The sequence below is a fragment of the Carlito syrichta genome, unplaced genomic scaffold (genome assembly GCF_000164805.1).
Source record: "Carlito syrichta isolate Samal-C Ts95f unplaced genomic scaffold, Tarsius_syrichta-2.0.1 Scaffold149186, whole genome shotgun sequence".
In the NCBI taxonomy this organism is placed as follows: domain Eukaryota; kingdom Metazoa; phylum Chordata; class Mammalia; order Primates; family Tarsiidae; genus Carlito; species Carlito syrichta.
In genome coordinates, this window is record NW_007093282.1 from 89,412 (window position 1) to 105,182 (window position 15,771).

Here is a 15,771-nt window from a genome sequence, read left to right on the forward strand (position 1 = left end):
CCAGGTCCAGGCTGCGGTGGCCGGGAGCGGCCACTGCACTCCAGTCTGGGCGACAGAATGAGACTCCAACTCAAAAAAAAAAAAAATTCCATAATAAAAAAAGGTTTTAGGCTGGGTAAAGTGGCTCATGCCTGTAAGCCCAGCACTTAGGGAAGTGGAGGCAAACAGATTGCTTGAGCTCAGGAATTAGAGACCAGCTTGGGCAACATAGCAAGACCTCATCTCTATAAAAAAAAATAAATAAGTCCAACGTAGTGGCACACACCTATAGTCCCCGCTCCTCAAGAGGCTGAGGCGGAAGGATCACCTGAGCTCAGGATGTCGAGGCTGCAGGGAGCCACAATGGTGCCACTGCACTCCAGCTTAGGCAACAGAATAAGACACCAACTCAAAAAAAAATAAAAAGATTTTAAAAGATTGCCTCACCAAACACAATTTGAAGTTATTATCAAAATGATATACGATATATATATATAATAGCATAGTCAAAAGCAAATATTAAAAATTATAAAGGAAAAAAAACTAAAGAGGACGGTTATGGCACCTCAGTATTTTAAATTATTTCTCCAAGTTACCAAGGTAACAAGATAAATAAAATCCTTATTGTCAGTTCTTTTTCAAAAGAAGGCATAGCTGAATTTTTTAGGAAACACTTCTTTTTTTTCTAGATATTAAATCCTAAATAACTTGCTATGCAGAACTCTCTATGACAAAATCTGAGTAAAATAATCCCTGTCTTCCCTGATAATTTTTCAAAAGATACCAAAGTATGTGGCCTAAACTTTAGTCTGTACTCTCTCTTAATTGTGGGCAAGTCAGTAACCTCTTCATGCCTTGGTTTCCTTATAGGTAAAAGTAGGGTAAATAATATCTGCCCAACTTCATGTGGTATATAAGAATTACATAGAACTTACATTAATGAATTAATCAAATATAAAAATACTCTAATATTAATATAGGAAACACTCACAGTACTACCTATATATCCGGCACTGTTTTAAGTAATTTACTTGTTTTTTAATCTCATATAATTTTCACATCATCCTATGAAGTAGATAGTATTATCTCCATTCTGCAGATGACAAAACTAAGGTGCAGAGCAATTGAATAACTTGCTCACGGTCACCGGCTAGCAATAGGGGTGTCAGGCTTTGAATCTAGTCAGTCTGGCTTTATAGACTCATAACCATATACTCTGTTGCTTCTCTCTGAAACTGCAAAGGTTTCACTGTGTGGCACGGTGTAGAAAGAATAAATGGCACAGGTCTCAGCACTATAGAGATGTGTCACCAGAGCAAGTCCAGCCAGTTGTTGAGAGGCTCACCAAGGTGTCATCTACTTCAGAGATTTCCTCAGTCTTGTCCCCTCAGCCCAGCAAACTCAGAAATGCAATTCTGTCAGCAGGCTGAGACTAGCTCAGGGGCAGATCTCATCTACTGGGCGAAGAGACTGATATGTAAACGTAAGAACCCATTTTTAAATGAACAGAAATACAAAGTCACACAGTAAGAGAATACTTGGGCTGGCAAACAAATGTACTCCCTCTGTAGGCAAGTACTTGGGAAGCCAAGTAATGGCGGAAGGTTGCTTAGTAGATGTGGAATTCAGGGAGCTACTGGCTAATCTTTAACCTGCCGCGGGACCCCAGTGCTGAAGTTTCTGCTATAAAATGATATATGTGCTTCTTTTTTAGGTACCTCATTTTTTTCAGAATAATCCAATAAAAATTAACAGTGGATATATTGAGGTAGGGGAGAGGCTTAAGATAAAGATTCAAAACCTGTGTAACATTTTAACACTAACAAAAACAATCATTGGTACCCAAGGAGTCAACTTGGATGGTCTAGACAGGCAGCTTACTGTGGCTTGAAGCTGTCTCAGGGGATAGTAAAATGCAAAAAAGCAACTGTGTAATTGTAGATGCTGAGACTTGAGCTCTGAGCTGGCGGGGCTGCCATTAAGTTGGGCACAGGAGAAAATGCAAGCTGCCACAGGGTGAAGAGCTGTGCCAGGCTGGTGTTGTGCCTCTCTGGGGAGGGAACATAGGACGCGGGCTCAAAAGGATCCTGCCTATACAGCAGCCAAGCTGAAGCCTTTTTCTCTTTCCTGCTAACAGTTTTAATTCTCTTCCCACCACTCTGGCCTCTTTTGACTGGGAAACATCATGAACCAACACAACTCTCATGTTATACTGACATCATTCTCCTATTTACCAATCTTATGTGAGCTAATTGGTATTATAGAAATTTCTGCTGTAGCAGAGCAGTACATATTAGGAGTCAGTGAAGTAGGAAATGCCCTTTCTTAAGAAGATTGCTTTGCATATATCAGTGGTTCTCAACCAGGGGTAATTTTGCTCATCCCTCCATCCCCACCCCAGTTATCAGATGTCAACGATTTTAGTTGCCACACCTGGAATGGGAGGTGCTACTGGCATCTAGAGGCCAGAAAATGCTGCAGAGCATCTACAGTGCACAGGACAGCCTCCTACAACAATTATCTTGCCCAGGTGTCAACCATGCTGAAGTTGAGAAACTTTGGCTTAGATGGATGCTACACTTTTGGCTCTGTGGGTTCTCTTTTCCAAGCAAGCAAGTCCCCAGTTGTCACAGCCATATTTTAAGAGGATGCAATTCAATGCTGCTTAATTTATAATCCTGATTTTGTAGTCCCTCCCTGAGTACATGCAGATGGTTTCGACTGGAGATTTAGCAACAACCAAACTCTTTGTCACTCATTTACAGACAATGTTTTGGTTTGCTCCATGGAGAGTCAGTCACACGTATTCAGTAAAGATTTTACTAATAGAAAGCCTAAGCCAGGCTCGGTGGCTCAGCTTGTAATCCCACGCCTTTGGGAGGCTGAGGTGAGTGGATTGCCTGAGTCTGCGGGTTCGAGACCCGCCTGGGCAGCGAGACCTCATCTCTACAATAAATCAAAAAATCAGCCGGACGTGGTAGCGCATGCCTGTAATTCCGGCTACTTGGAAGGCTGAGGCGAAAGGATCGTTGGAGCCCAGCAGGTCGAGGCTGCGGTGGCTGGGAGCGGCCACTGCACTCCAGTCTGGGCGACAGAGTGAGACTCCAACTCAAAAAAAAAAGAAAGCCTAGAGAACAATCTTGGAGGCTTCCTCCGTGATGTTTCCACTCCCAACAATAAGATGCTTCTATGTTTATATTATCATAGTAGCTAAATGCCAGGCTTCTCTGCATTATATTTGGTTGCTTGATGTGTTCATTAAAGGAGATGAGGGGAAAAAATTGTTCCCACCTCTTTACTAGCTGTGTGACTTTAGGCAAGAGATTTAATCCTTTGGAGACTTAGTTTTCCTTCTTGGTAAAATAGGAATAACAGCGCCTGATTTACAGAACTGTTAGCAAGAGTAAGCACAGTATATGTAAACGTGCACAGTACTCCCTGGCACATGACATACACTCAGCAAATGTTAGTTCCTTTTCCCTTGTGAGGATACCATACCCAAATAGCCATTGTGAAGTTTCCTTTTCTTGTGCTTCGGCTTTTCTTTTTCTGAGTTGTTCTCTGTTTCGTAAATTCCGTGTTCCAATGAATTCTGTAAGATCGAAATGAAAGTTATAAGAAAAAGTGATGAGCTGTGGCATTTATTAACAAAAGAATCCTATCGCCAAGTGGCAGAATTCCTATGCTAGGTTTCTCTCCTAGCTTTTTGAGGACAAAAAAAGACTTTACCTCACTTATCCTTGTATCTCCAGAGAGAGCCTGAGAGCAGACATCCAGTAAGCAATTTTTTTTCCTGAGAAAATTAAATTCTCATTTTATTTGTTTGTTTGTTTTTGAGTTGGAGTCTCACTTTGTCACCCAGCCTGGAGTGCAGTGGCACCCTGAACTCCAGTGATCCATCTGCTGGACTTCAGTGATCCTTCCGCTTAATCTTCCAGGTGACTGGAACTACAGGCACACGCTACCATGCCTGGCTAATTTTTTTGATTTATTGAAGAGACGAGTTTCTCATCAAATTATCCAGGCTGGTCTCGAACCCGTGGGCTCAGAGGCGCCTCGGCCTCCCAAAGTGCTGGGATTACAGGCTGAGCCACTGAGTCTGGCCCAGTTCTCATTTTAATAGGTAATGAACCATGTATAACTTTGTCAAAACAATTTAAAATGTTTTCTTCATTTTGTTTGAGGTCACCACTATATTCCATTTCAAGTAAATTGAGGTATAACTTTGTGTTCTCCTGTGTAAAAAGCAGTATCAATTAATATTTCTAAAATATTTGGATTAGAGCACAGATATTTAAAATGCCTTAGTTTTTATGTCTCAATTTGAAAAATTAATTTTTGAATATTGTGTTACATTAAAATACAACTCATGTTAAATGTTTTCAGCATACAGTTACATGGTTAAAAAATTCATTAGCACGCTGATAGGTAATGACATCATCCTAGTATCTGCCAAACAATGCAAATTGTTAAATGCCAATAAACTAAAACTCTACATCCTTAGGTTTAATATGACTTGACCTACCATGACAATTAAAAAATAAAATGTAAAAAATTATCTCTATGGTCCAAGTCATTTAAATCTTTACTACAACTGTAGATATACATTTTAAACTGCAGCAGGAAACAAACTGTTATAAACCTGTGTCTTAAACAGGCCTGGCAATAATTAAAATCCTAAAAAATGAGAAGTTTCCTTTACATTGCCTCCTATCAATTGATATATAAAAAGAAATATGCTGGAAAAGGAAACATCATCTCACTGCTACATATGCTTATATAATGCAGGCAACAGCTATGCTTTTGTTTATAAAGGGTTTTCCGAGGCCCTGTGAACATTTTTGAATGAAAAAGTTAAAGACCTATTCAGAAACAGTATTGGTGTATGTAAGAAACAGTATTAGTATATGTGTGCTCCCAACCTCTTAGTTTCTTGTTTTTTGTTTTTGTTTTTGTTTGAGTTGGAGTCTCACTCTGTTGTCCAGGCTTAAGTGCAGTGGCAAGCTCTTGGCCACCACAACCTCCACCTGCGGGGCTCAGGTGATCCCTCTGCTTCAGCCTTCCAAGTAGCTGGAACTACAGGCATGTGCCACCATGCCTGGCTAATTTTTTTATTTATTGTAGAGATGAGGTCTTGCCATGTTTCCCAGGCTGGTCTTGAACTCGCGGGCTTAGGCAATCCTCTCACCTCCATCTCCCAAAGTGCTGGGATTACAGGTGTGAGCCACCATGCTCAGCCTTAATTTCTTAAACTTTATTTGTCTTTTTTTCCCCAGTACCTGATATGTAGTAATTAGTCAATACATAGTCACATTTTAATTTTAGTTTCTTAAAATTTCTTATAGATCATACAAATAATGAAAAAACAGCTATATTCTTCCATCTTTAACATGATAACTTATTTTCATATTATTCTTCATTTCCATCCAGTTCCTATATTACACAAAGTTGTGATCACAGCATACCACAATTTTATCTTATTAAACTAACATTGTATCAGAACTATTTTCTATGATATAGCCTTCATAATTATACTTTTAATGACAATATGATACTTAATCTAGTTGATATATTCTCCTTTACCAAGTCATTCCACTTATTTTGAGCATTTAGGTTATTAACTGTTATTTTATACCAACTTATATTAAGTACATTCATAAGCCTTCTTTTTGGATTTTGTTTCCTTGGGACAGTATTTCTTCAAGTTCTTTAGAAAATTAAGCGTATTATCAAAAAAGTTTTGGCTGCCATTCAAGTTTGAGAAAAGCTAATGGGTCTTTGATAGAATTTCTTAGAGCCAGTGGAGTGATACAAGTCTGCATTGGGATCTCCAAAAGATGGAGCATGCCCCGATGGCACCTCTGTTCTTTGGACAAGGGTTCTTGATGGGGAAAAAGTACCTTTATTTTTCCCAACCTCTAATTAAAACTGCCATTTTCTTAAATTATGAATATAGATAACAAGCCACAGTACTTTTAGCAATATGTGACTGTCAACAAAAAGAAATCACAGATTTTTAATATTTCATTACAGTTGTTGTAGATACCTTAAAATGCCACTTACTGGATATGATTTATTTGATTTGATACTATGATTGTTAGATATATCACTGAATCTTATTATTTAATGCATCTATAAATAAGCACATCTAGTGATAACAGTTTTTAATTTTGATAATTGTATCTTAATATAATTGTCTCCTTTATAATCCTACATATTTAATTTTATGTACTTAACATTTTTATTCTCAGGGATCTATAGGATCATCAGAATACCATAGAAATCCATGGAACAAAAAGTTCAAAACATTGTCTTAGATTATCTCAAGGCCTAGAGTTCCACAAAATATTTTGAGAAATACTGCTTTAGGACAGATCCAGAGACTGTAAGATTAGCAAGTCAAAATAATAAACCGTATTATAGTCTTTGCCATCTGTTGCCAGATCTATTTTCAAAAGTTACACCAAATTTGTACTACCAGAGAAGTATATAGGTCTAATTGTTTTACCACAGCTATTCAGTATTGGATATTTTCATTATCTTTCACTTAACTATATTTCTTATGCGCAACTTATTTATTTTAACCTGTGTTTCTCTGGCTTATTTAAAATCTTAGCACGAAAAGGCACCTCAGGAAGTTATACAGTCCCAGTTCTTCCCACCTAAAGTTATAGGAATGTACTCAGTTATGCCCTTGTTCTTTTTTTTTGGGAGGGTCAGATCCATAAAAAGGAAAATTATAATAGCCCACTTCTTCCCAACAGCCACCACCTCTTAAAGTCTTTTCATTACCTGGAGCATGGTTCTCTTCTTGAAGAGGGTCAGGTGTCTGATGGCGTTTCAAATGAGATTGGTCTTTTTCCAAATTCATCTTGCTGCAATGCCGTCCTGCTATTTTAGTCTGACTTCCACAAGCAGCCTAAATGCTTTTTTAAAATATCAAAAACAACTAACATTTAAAAAAAACACACACACACACACCACACACACAAGTTTGCCTGTCACTTGACTTCCCGCCTAAAAGTTTTATCTAGTTAGGCCACAACTGCAGGCTAATTCTACTTTCTTTATCACACTGCACAGGTGTGAGTAGGGGAAATGGCTGGTGCTAGCAAACTCTAGCATAGGTTGCTATTTATGCAGGGAACCCCTCTAGCCACAGCCTGGCATGCCACAGCCTCCAGTGCAGCAGCCATTTGGTTCTGTCTGCCAGGAAATGTCTGGATCTGACATTCCTTTTTACAAATGGAGGTGGCCTAGTGTATGTAGAAAGAGCACTGGGTCTAGACTCCAACCAGCTCAGTGGCCTAGGGCAAGTCACTACCTTTTTTTGTAACTTTCTTTCCTCGTTTGCAAAATGGGTAAATAATTCCTGTCTTGCTTACTTTCATACAAGTGAAGTGAAAATAATGGATGTGAAAATTAGAAAGTGTGTTATATATATGTGAAATTAATCTTACATTATTTTCCTGTGTGACTTTTTTTCACCTCTGTTGCAAAATAATATCAAGTCTTGCTGTGTATGCTGTTAAATTTAGATAATAAACATACATAAAGAACCAAATAAAAAAATTCAAAGAAAAACGTATACTCTGTTTTGCTCACTCAGTCATTCACAAGTGACTCAAGATAAGTAGTGAAATTAATTGTTACTAGAGGGAAGTTTAAAAGCATTCCTTAATGAAAATATCCCCCCATTATGTCCCAGAAACTAAGTTGAAATCAAAGGAACCATCCTATACCTCCAATCAGTCACCTTATTTGTGAGGCACAGAGAACCACAGTTCCACTAAGGAAGAAACACTGAGCACCTCCTGACAGACAGCCAGTCTAGGAGACATAGACTAACATGTGTTCTGGAGTCAGATTGAATAGAGAGTTTGAATTCCAGTATTGCCATTCTCTACTTCAGTGACCATGGGCAGGTTAAATAAGCCTGGAGCCAGTTTACCTATCGTAACATAGAAAGAATATTGGTATCTGCCTCTAAGGTTACGGGATGATTAAGTCCAATAACCCATATAAGGCATTTTATATGTGCCTAGCATATTGAACTTGCTTAATAAATGTCAGCTGCATTTATAACTAATAAAAATATAGTAACCATACTGGGCACAGTGGCTCACACCTGTAATCCCAGCACTTTGGGAAGCCAAGGTGGGAATATCACTTGAGCCCAGAAGATTGAGACCAACCAACATAATAAGACCTCATCTCTACAAAAATTTAAAAATTAACTGGGTGTGGTGGCACACACTGTAGTCCCAGTTACTCAGGAGATTGAGGTGGGAGGATCGCTTTGAGCCCAGGAGTTCAAGGCTGCAGGGAGCTATGACCATGCCACCGCATTTCAGCTTGGGCAATAGAACAAGACCCTGCCTCTAAAATAATTAATTATATTAACTAGGTTTTGGTAAACCAAGTCAAAGTTTAAATGCACTAAAGAAACAAAATCTGAAGGGACTTCTTTATAGAGACCTTTATAATGTGAATAGATGCCCCATACTTACATAGTGTCTTAAGGCATTAGACCTGGAAGAGCCCAAACTATCTAGTCCTTCCCCCTGTTTTGTATATGGAGAAACTGAGAACCAAGGAAGGGTAGGATTTTTGCATTCAGTATATTCTTGCTGTCAGCAGCACTTCTTACAGATTATAAGATGGGTCTTTTTTTAATGCATGGTTTTGCCTGGGTATGAAAATGTGTGTATCATGTGACTGTATGGGAGATATATGTTTTCAAACACACTGAGAAATGTTGAGAATGATATAACAAATACCCAAATACCTACCCACTAAAATTTAACTTGATTTTTTTTTTTTTTTTTTTTTTTGAGTTGGAGTCTCACTCAGTCGCCCAGACTAGAGTGCAGTGGCCGCTCCTGGCCACCACAGCCTCGACCTACTGGGCTTCGGCTATCCTTCCGCCTCAGCCTTCCAAGTAGCTGGAACTACAGGCGTGTGCTACCACGCCCGGCTAAGTTTTTGATTTATTGTAGAGATGAGGGCTCGCCAAGTTGCCCAGGCGGGTCTCGAACCCGCGGGCTCAGGCAATTCACTCACCTCGGCCTCCCAAAGCGCTGGCATTACAGGCTGAGCCACTGAGCCCGGCCTAACTTGATTTTTAATTATCAGATCCTAATGCTCAGTTTTACCTTTCTCAGTTCCTCAGTCTTTCTTTCCCTTAAGTAAATCTCTGTATCTAAAATTTCAGATAACCTCGGGAGCTCCTATTCAAAGGAATCCTGTTGGGAATGGCAGGCATTCTTTGTCATTTATCTCTTGAAATTTTTGAATTTTCAGATAAGGGCTTTAAAGCACTCAAAGTAACAGAAAATTATAAAATAGTAGTGTTTTATAATTTAAACTGGCATTTTAAATATTGGTCCCATTATTTGAGAGGTTTCTATTCTTACTAGTTAGGTTGTTTCTCACATTATGATAGTTTAATAAAATAGTCAAATAGAATCCCTCTGGGATACCTTTAGAGAATGCAGAAGGACTTCATAGATAGGATTGCCCTTACTTAGAGCTTAGAACACCCAGTTCAACGATTCAGAAAATTTTGATGAATACCCATGGCGTACCACATATTGAGAAAGGCCATCAGGCTGTAGAGTCCCTGAGCTCTGTGAACTGTAGGCTCATAGAGAGCATATGGATCTTTATATATTTTTTTTTTTTAATTTTTTTTAGATTCTTCATATACTGTTACAACCTTCCTAAGTCGATTTCACCCCTGTCACATATTCCCTGTAATCTAGAAGCAGAGTGTGGCGGGACTATAGGAGGGTGGGATCTCAAGTTAACAGTACATTGAGGGTACCATTGGGTGGAGGGATCCAGTGAAGACACTTGGAGCAAATTAGATTGGAAGTCAGGCAAGGTGTCTCTGGTGTGATAAACAGGTCAGGGCGGGAATCTGAGACAGAAATAGCCATACCATAAGTTTACAAGCCATAGTTCATGGTCTCTTCTCTCTGTAGAAAACTCTAGAGTTCCCAGAATGTGTATGTAGTGCTAGGCATTAAAGACCATATATTTTTAACAAATGTGGCCTTATTCTAGAGTTATTTGCATATACACACAAAAGCTCCCTCTAGGCCACACACCCTCAGAGGACAGTTACGGCGGCTGACTTACTTTTCTGTCTTCTCAGTGTGATCCAGTGGGAGTCTTGGCCTACGGTAGTCCCATAACTGCCCTCACTCCCTGCTTCATAGACATGCAGCCTGGGAAAGCACTTTACATACTCAGAGGGCTTGATGCTGCTGTGACTTAATAATAGCAATGTCATCATCTGTGCCAGAGCTCTATGTGCTGTTGTCTCTTCTGTCTGTGCTCAGCATTGTCCTATGTGCTGGGGATAGGGTAGTAAAAAGGCAAAGTTCCTACTTTTACAAAGCCTAATGGGGAGCGCTAAACAATGAGCAAATAAATAAAATGTTTACTGTATCAGATGATAAGTGCTTTAGAGAAAACTGGACCAGGAATAGTAGAATGAGAAGTGAAGGGGAGGTTGCTGCTGGCTGCTGTTTTAAATAGTGTGATCAAGAAAGGCTTGACTAGGAGGGTGACAGGTGACCAGGATGGAAAGAGGTGAGGAGCCAGTTATCCCATGCTGATATCTGGAAGAGCATGCCAGACAGAGAGCCCCAGCAAATGACCTGAGGAGAGGGAGTGGTGAGGAGGTGGGATCAGAGAAGAAGCTTGCTACCCCTTGTAGGATTTCTACTCCGAGTGAGATGGACAGTCATGGGATGGTTTTGAACAGAGGAGTGATGCCATCTGACATATACTTAAAGAATTATTCTGAGTCGGGCATGGTGGTTTATGCCTGTAATCCCAGCACTTTGGAAAGCCGAGACCAAGGCAGGAGGATCACTTGAGACCAGAAGTTTGATACCAACTGGGCAACATAGCAAGGCTCTGTCTTACAAAATATATTTTTTAAATTTTTTAAAAAATTATTCTGGCTACTATATGGGATATGGGGAGGAGGTGAAAGCAAGAAGTACAATCAGAAGAATATCCAGGTGAGAGATGATTAAGGCTTACGTGAAGTGGTTGTCAGATTCTGGATTAATTTACAAATTGGATATGGGGTGAGACATGAATAATCAAAGATAAAGGTTTGGTACAAGCAGCTGGAAGGATGGAGTTAGCATTAACAGATGAGGAAGACTGGGAAGAGTAGGCTTAGAGGAGACGATCAGAAGTTTAGTTTGGTATGTTTTTACAGATTTGGGAGAAAACATCAAAGGAGCAGCCAGTAAGACAAAAGAGCATCATGTCCTGAAAGTCAAGGGGAAAAGATGTTTCAAGGAGGGGGAGGCCTGTCAGCTGTGTCAAATTTTGCTGAAGGTGAAATAGAAGGAGGATTGAGAATTGACTTAACAATTGCTTTTCTAAAAATTCAATTAATTGTAGACTGTGGAGGTAAAGTGACTTGGCCAAGGGCATACAGGTAAAACCAGCTCTGTAGTTTTCTGGGGCCCAGGGCAAAATGAAAATGCAGAGCTCCTCTTTCAAAAATTATTAAGAATTACAAGATGGCTACAACAGAAAATTAAACCCTGCACAGGGCCCTACTTTCACAAATGTTTCACTAGATCCTTGCAGCATGCTTAACAAAGTAGCTATTGTTATCTTCACTTTTTCAGATCAAGAAACTGGTGCTCAGTGCATTGAGTGGCATAACTAAAGTCCCAGAGCTAGACAGGGAGTTTGCCCTGGAAGCTGGGCCTTCAGCCTTCAAGTTCGGCCCTCTTCCTACTAGAACAAACTAGGTATAGGGAGGGAGTTGCTTTTCTGTCTCTGAACCACCTGAAGCAGGTATAAGTGTTGAGGCCTTGTTCATGCGATTCAGAGACCTGTTTGAACCGGCAAATGTAGGAGGGAAGGAAACACATTGCTAAGAACTTCTGCCCCAGGTCTCTCTTTATGATGGCGGTGACAATGGGGAACAGGAAAAATGGATCAGGCCATGTAGTGGATCCTGTAAAAAACAAGACCTGATAAAAGTGTCCCAAAGCTAATATCATTTTAAGCTATGGCTGATAAAAATTACAGAGCCTCCAAAGTCAGGGAGATGAGATTCCTGCTACACTTTGGTTTGTCCTACCATAGCTAGTGTGTCATGCTGTGAAGACCAAGTGAGTGGTATTTGAAAGCAGGGGGTATAGGGCTCTACCATTTCCCGACTGGATTATTTGGGAAAAATCACTTTATTCTTTCTGATCCTCGGTTTCTTCCCTTGTAAAACAGAGAAAGATAATACCTCACCAGGATTCTGTGGGGACAAAAGAGATCATGAGCTTTATATACAATGAAAAACACTGTGCAGATATAAGCCCCCAAAGCTTGGACAGTGTTAATAGTATTATTAAAGTCTTCTAATGATGCACCTGGGAATTTTCCTAAAATACATTTGAGTGGAAAAGTCGAAGAAGGGAAGACATTGTACACTTGTTTTTCCTAACATTCCTTTCTTGCTGAAATACTTCTTTTTCTTCTGTTTGTGAAATACTTCTTCAAAGCTTCTGAATATCTTTCAAAGAATGGTTCATGCTTTGTGTCCCTAAATGGAGAGGGAGAGTCTTGTTCTCCTCTCTCAGTCTGTTGCTGTATGATAAATGAGTTTTGTCTGCTAAAACAGATGCCGCTGTACACATACAGATAACATGTTTATAACTCTAGAATGACTGTAGCCTGACTTTCAATCTAGTTTGTTCCAAAGTCCCTCCTCTGGTGTCCTCTCACCAATGTTGCCTTCTATTAAAGTATAGACAAATAAGTATTACTGAATAAACATCGGTGAGTGGTCATTTATCTGGGGAAAAACAATTCTACTCCCACCTTGAGCCACCATCATCTCCCGTCCTTTCATTCCTGGACTTCTTGAGCCAATAATGTATCCTCAGTACTGCCTTTATTCCCTCACACCACTTCATTGCTTTGCATCTGCAATTTAGTTTCTTCTTTCACCTATTATTATCTCATAAAATCATCAATGATTTCCTAATGGCCAAACCCAGTGGTCCCTTCCCAGCGCTTTCTTTTTGACCTCTCTACAGCTCATGATTCCTCTGAGCACGTCTATTCTCCTTGATACTCCGTCCTCGGCTTCTATGATGGCATGTTTCTCACCTATCTCTCCCTCCTCCTCATCCTTGCTCACAGACTTCTCTTTCACCCCCCTGGATGGAGGAGGATCTTTTCCAAGAGCCTCTGATCCTTTTGAGTTTATACTTGCACTCTAAGACAGTTGATCCAATTATATACTTTTAGCTACTACTACTTTTGGGGGGGCTTAAAACATTTATTATCTCATGGTTATGGAAGCTAGAGGTAAAAAATCAAGGAGTTTGTGGGGCCATACTCCATGAAACCTGTAGGGTGGACTCCTTTCAGCTACTACTGCTATACAGATATTTTCTAAATGAATATATCTGAATTCTAAGATCACACTTTCCAGTGTCTCTTGGTTATCATTCATTACCTGAATATACCACTGTACCTCAAACTTAGTATAACTAAAAGCAAAGTTATCTTCCCCTTAAACTAGGCTCCCTATGCCTTGTTTCTGTTAGAATAGTAGTACCATGATCCAGGCCATCCAGCTGAAAACCTTCAGAATTCTTTGACTCTGCCTCTTCCCTTGGTCTGTCACATCCAGCTGGATACAGTTCTGCCAGTTTGTTCTTCCCAATGTCCCACATGCAAATTCCCTCCTTTCTTTTTTCAATTTTTTTTTATTTTAAAGATGTGGGGTACAATTCAGAGCTAGATACATAAGTGGTCATCGTACAGGTAAGGTTTGGGTACCCTTATTGATGTTATGTGCCCCCCTACCCTGGCAGTGTCCCACTACTGCCAATCTCTTTCTTATAGTATTGATCCCTCTTTTTCTTTCCCATACCACCATCCCAGAGGGAGACCTCAACTTCTCATTGGAAAACTTCCTATGTGGCTTATCTGCTTCCATCTATCCTCACCCTCCCCAGTTCATCCTGCACAAACAGCCAAAACAATCCTCCTACAGCTGGCTCTGAACCAGTAACTGCCCTGGTTAGAGCCCTGAAATCCTCAGAATTGCCTGCAGAATAAAGACTAAAGTCTCAGTCTGGCATTTAAGGCCAACTTCGCAATGTTCTCTCCCATCACTTCCTGAAACTACCCAATGTTCCAATTAAGTAGTGCTACCTGCCCTCCCAGCTTTGCCTTAAATCTGTTTAACACCCACAGTAGTTTTCTGCATACCTTCTGGCTGGTCGGTGTTCTTCCCTACATCTGCCCATCCAGATAGTGAGGGGCCCCATCACAAAACCCTTGATGATGATGACGACAATGATATGCTGAGATGTTAGCCACTCTACAAACTCATAATGGGTAGCTGACACTTCATGTGCATATCTCAGTTTGTTCTTCCAACTAATATTATCCCCATTCCACTGATAAGGGAACTATGGCTTAGAGAGGTTAGATTACATTCCTAGGTCAAATAAATTCATAAGTGACAAAGTTAGGGCTCAAATCTTTAAACTCTGAAGTTCAAAGATTTAGCCATTCTGTTCTACTGCCTTTTCCTGCTTAGATGTGATCTCTCTTTTCGGTGCTATAATTGCACCTGATTTTAGCTTCTTTTGTGGTAAATATTGCATAATTTTTTCAAATTATTTTTCATTTATATATATATATATCTTTTCTACTATATTCATTCAGCTAACATTTATTGAGCATTTATTTCTTACCAACCCCTTTGCTAAGAATTGGAGACAGAAAAATCAAATGGGAGTCGTTTCCTTCAAGGAACTCACAGTGGAATCGAGGGTGATAGATAACAAATAAATCTGGATTTAGAATATAATACAATGTGATAATTTTTTAAAGTCAGGGCCTGTAACTTTGTTACCCAATCTGGAGTGCAGTGGCACAATCACGGCTCACCGCAACCTCTGCCTTTTAGGCTCAGGTGATCCTTCCACCCCAGCCTCCTCAGTAGTTGGGACTATAGGTACAAGCCACCACACCTGGCTAACTTTTTTTTGTAGAGATGAGGTCTTGCTATGTTGCCCAAGCTGGTCTTAAACTCCTGAACTCAAGCAATCCTCTCACCTCAGCCTCCCAAAATGCTGGGACTACAGGCATGAGCCACTATTAAAATTATCACATAGTTGGGTTTGCCCCAACTATGTGATAATTTTATAGTAAACCCAACTATGTGATAATTTTAATATCATTATTTCTAAATATTCTGAGCATAGAAATGGAGTGCTTAATGCTGCTACTGTGGGATTGGAAAGATAAGGATAATGCATTGTTCATCCTATAACTATAATTGTCTTTATTCCTACCTGCCTTGGAATGATCCTGGCATCAGACAACAAGTAGAGTCGGGAAAACGAAAATGCTTTATATGCATATAGTTGTGTTACATTCACTTTTATTATCTCACAGAAATAATAATAGCCAATATTTATTCAGTACTTGCTTATCACATCCCAGGCACTGTTCTAGGCACTTTACAAATGATAACTCCTTTGGTCTTTACAACATCCTTTAAGGTAGGTGCTGTTGATGTCTTTATTTTATAGAAGAAACCACTGAAGCACAGGTTTTTGACCCATGCCCTGGGCCACACCCCTCATAAGCAGCAAAGCTGGGTGAGTTGATTCTAGAGGCCCTATGGCTTAACCACCTTTCTCTCCTATCTCTCAATTCTACTTTAATTCTACTTCTATTTAATAAGGTAGCAATAGGGGGTGTGTGTGGTATGTGTGTGTGTTTACA

At 39.8% G+C, this 15,771-nt stretch overlaps 1 protein-coding gene across 1 annotated transcript in view; it reads right to left on the reverse strand.

The window, feature by feature from the left end:
- Window positions 1-14,333, reverse strand: part of HEMGN (hemogen) — a 19,606-nt gene extending 5,273 nt beyond the window's left edge. The window contains exons 1-3 of the mRNA XM_008050541.1: window positions 14,189-14,333; window positions 6,772-6,905; window positions 3,478-3,571 (exon numbers count right to left, since the gene is read on the reverse strand). Of these exons, the coding sequence (XP_008048732.1) occupies window positions 3,478-3,571; window positions 6,772-6,850 (173 nt within the window). The 5' untranslated portion in view covers window positions 6,851-6,905; window positions 14,189-14,333. The remainder of the gene's footprint in view (window positions 1-3,477; window positions 3,572-6,771; window positions 6,906-14,188) is intronic.
- Between the last annotated feature and the right edge of the window lie 1,438 nt (window positions 14,334-15,771).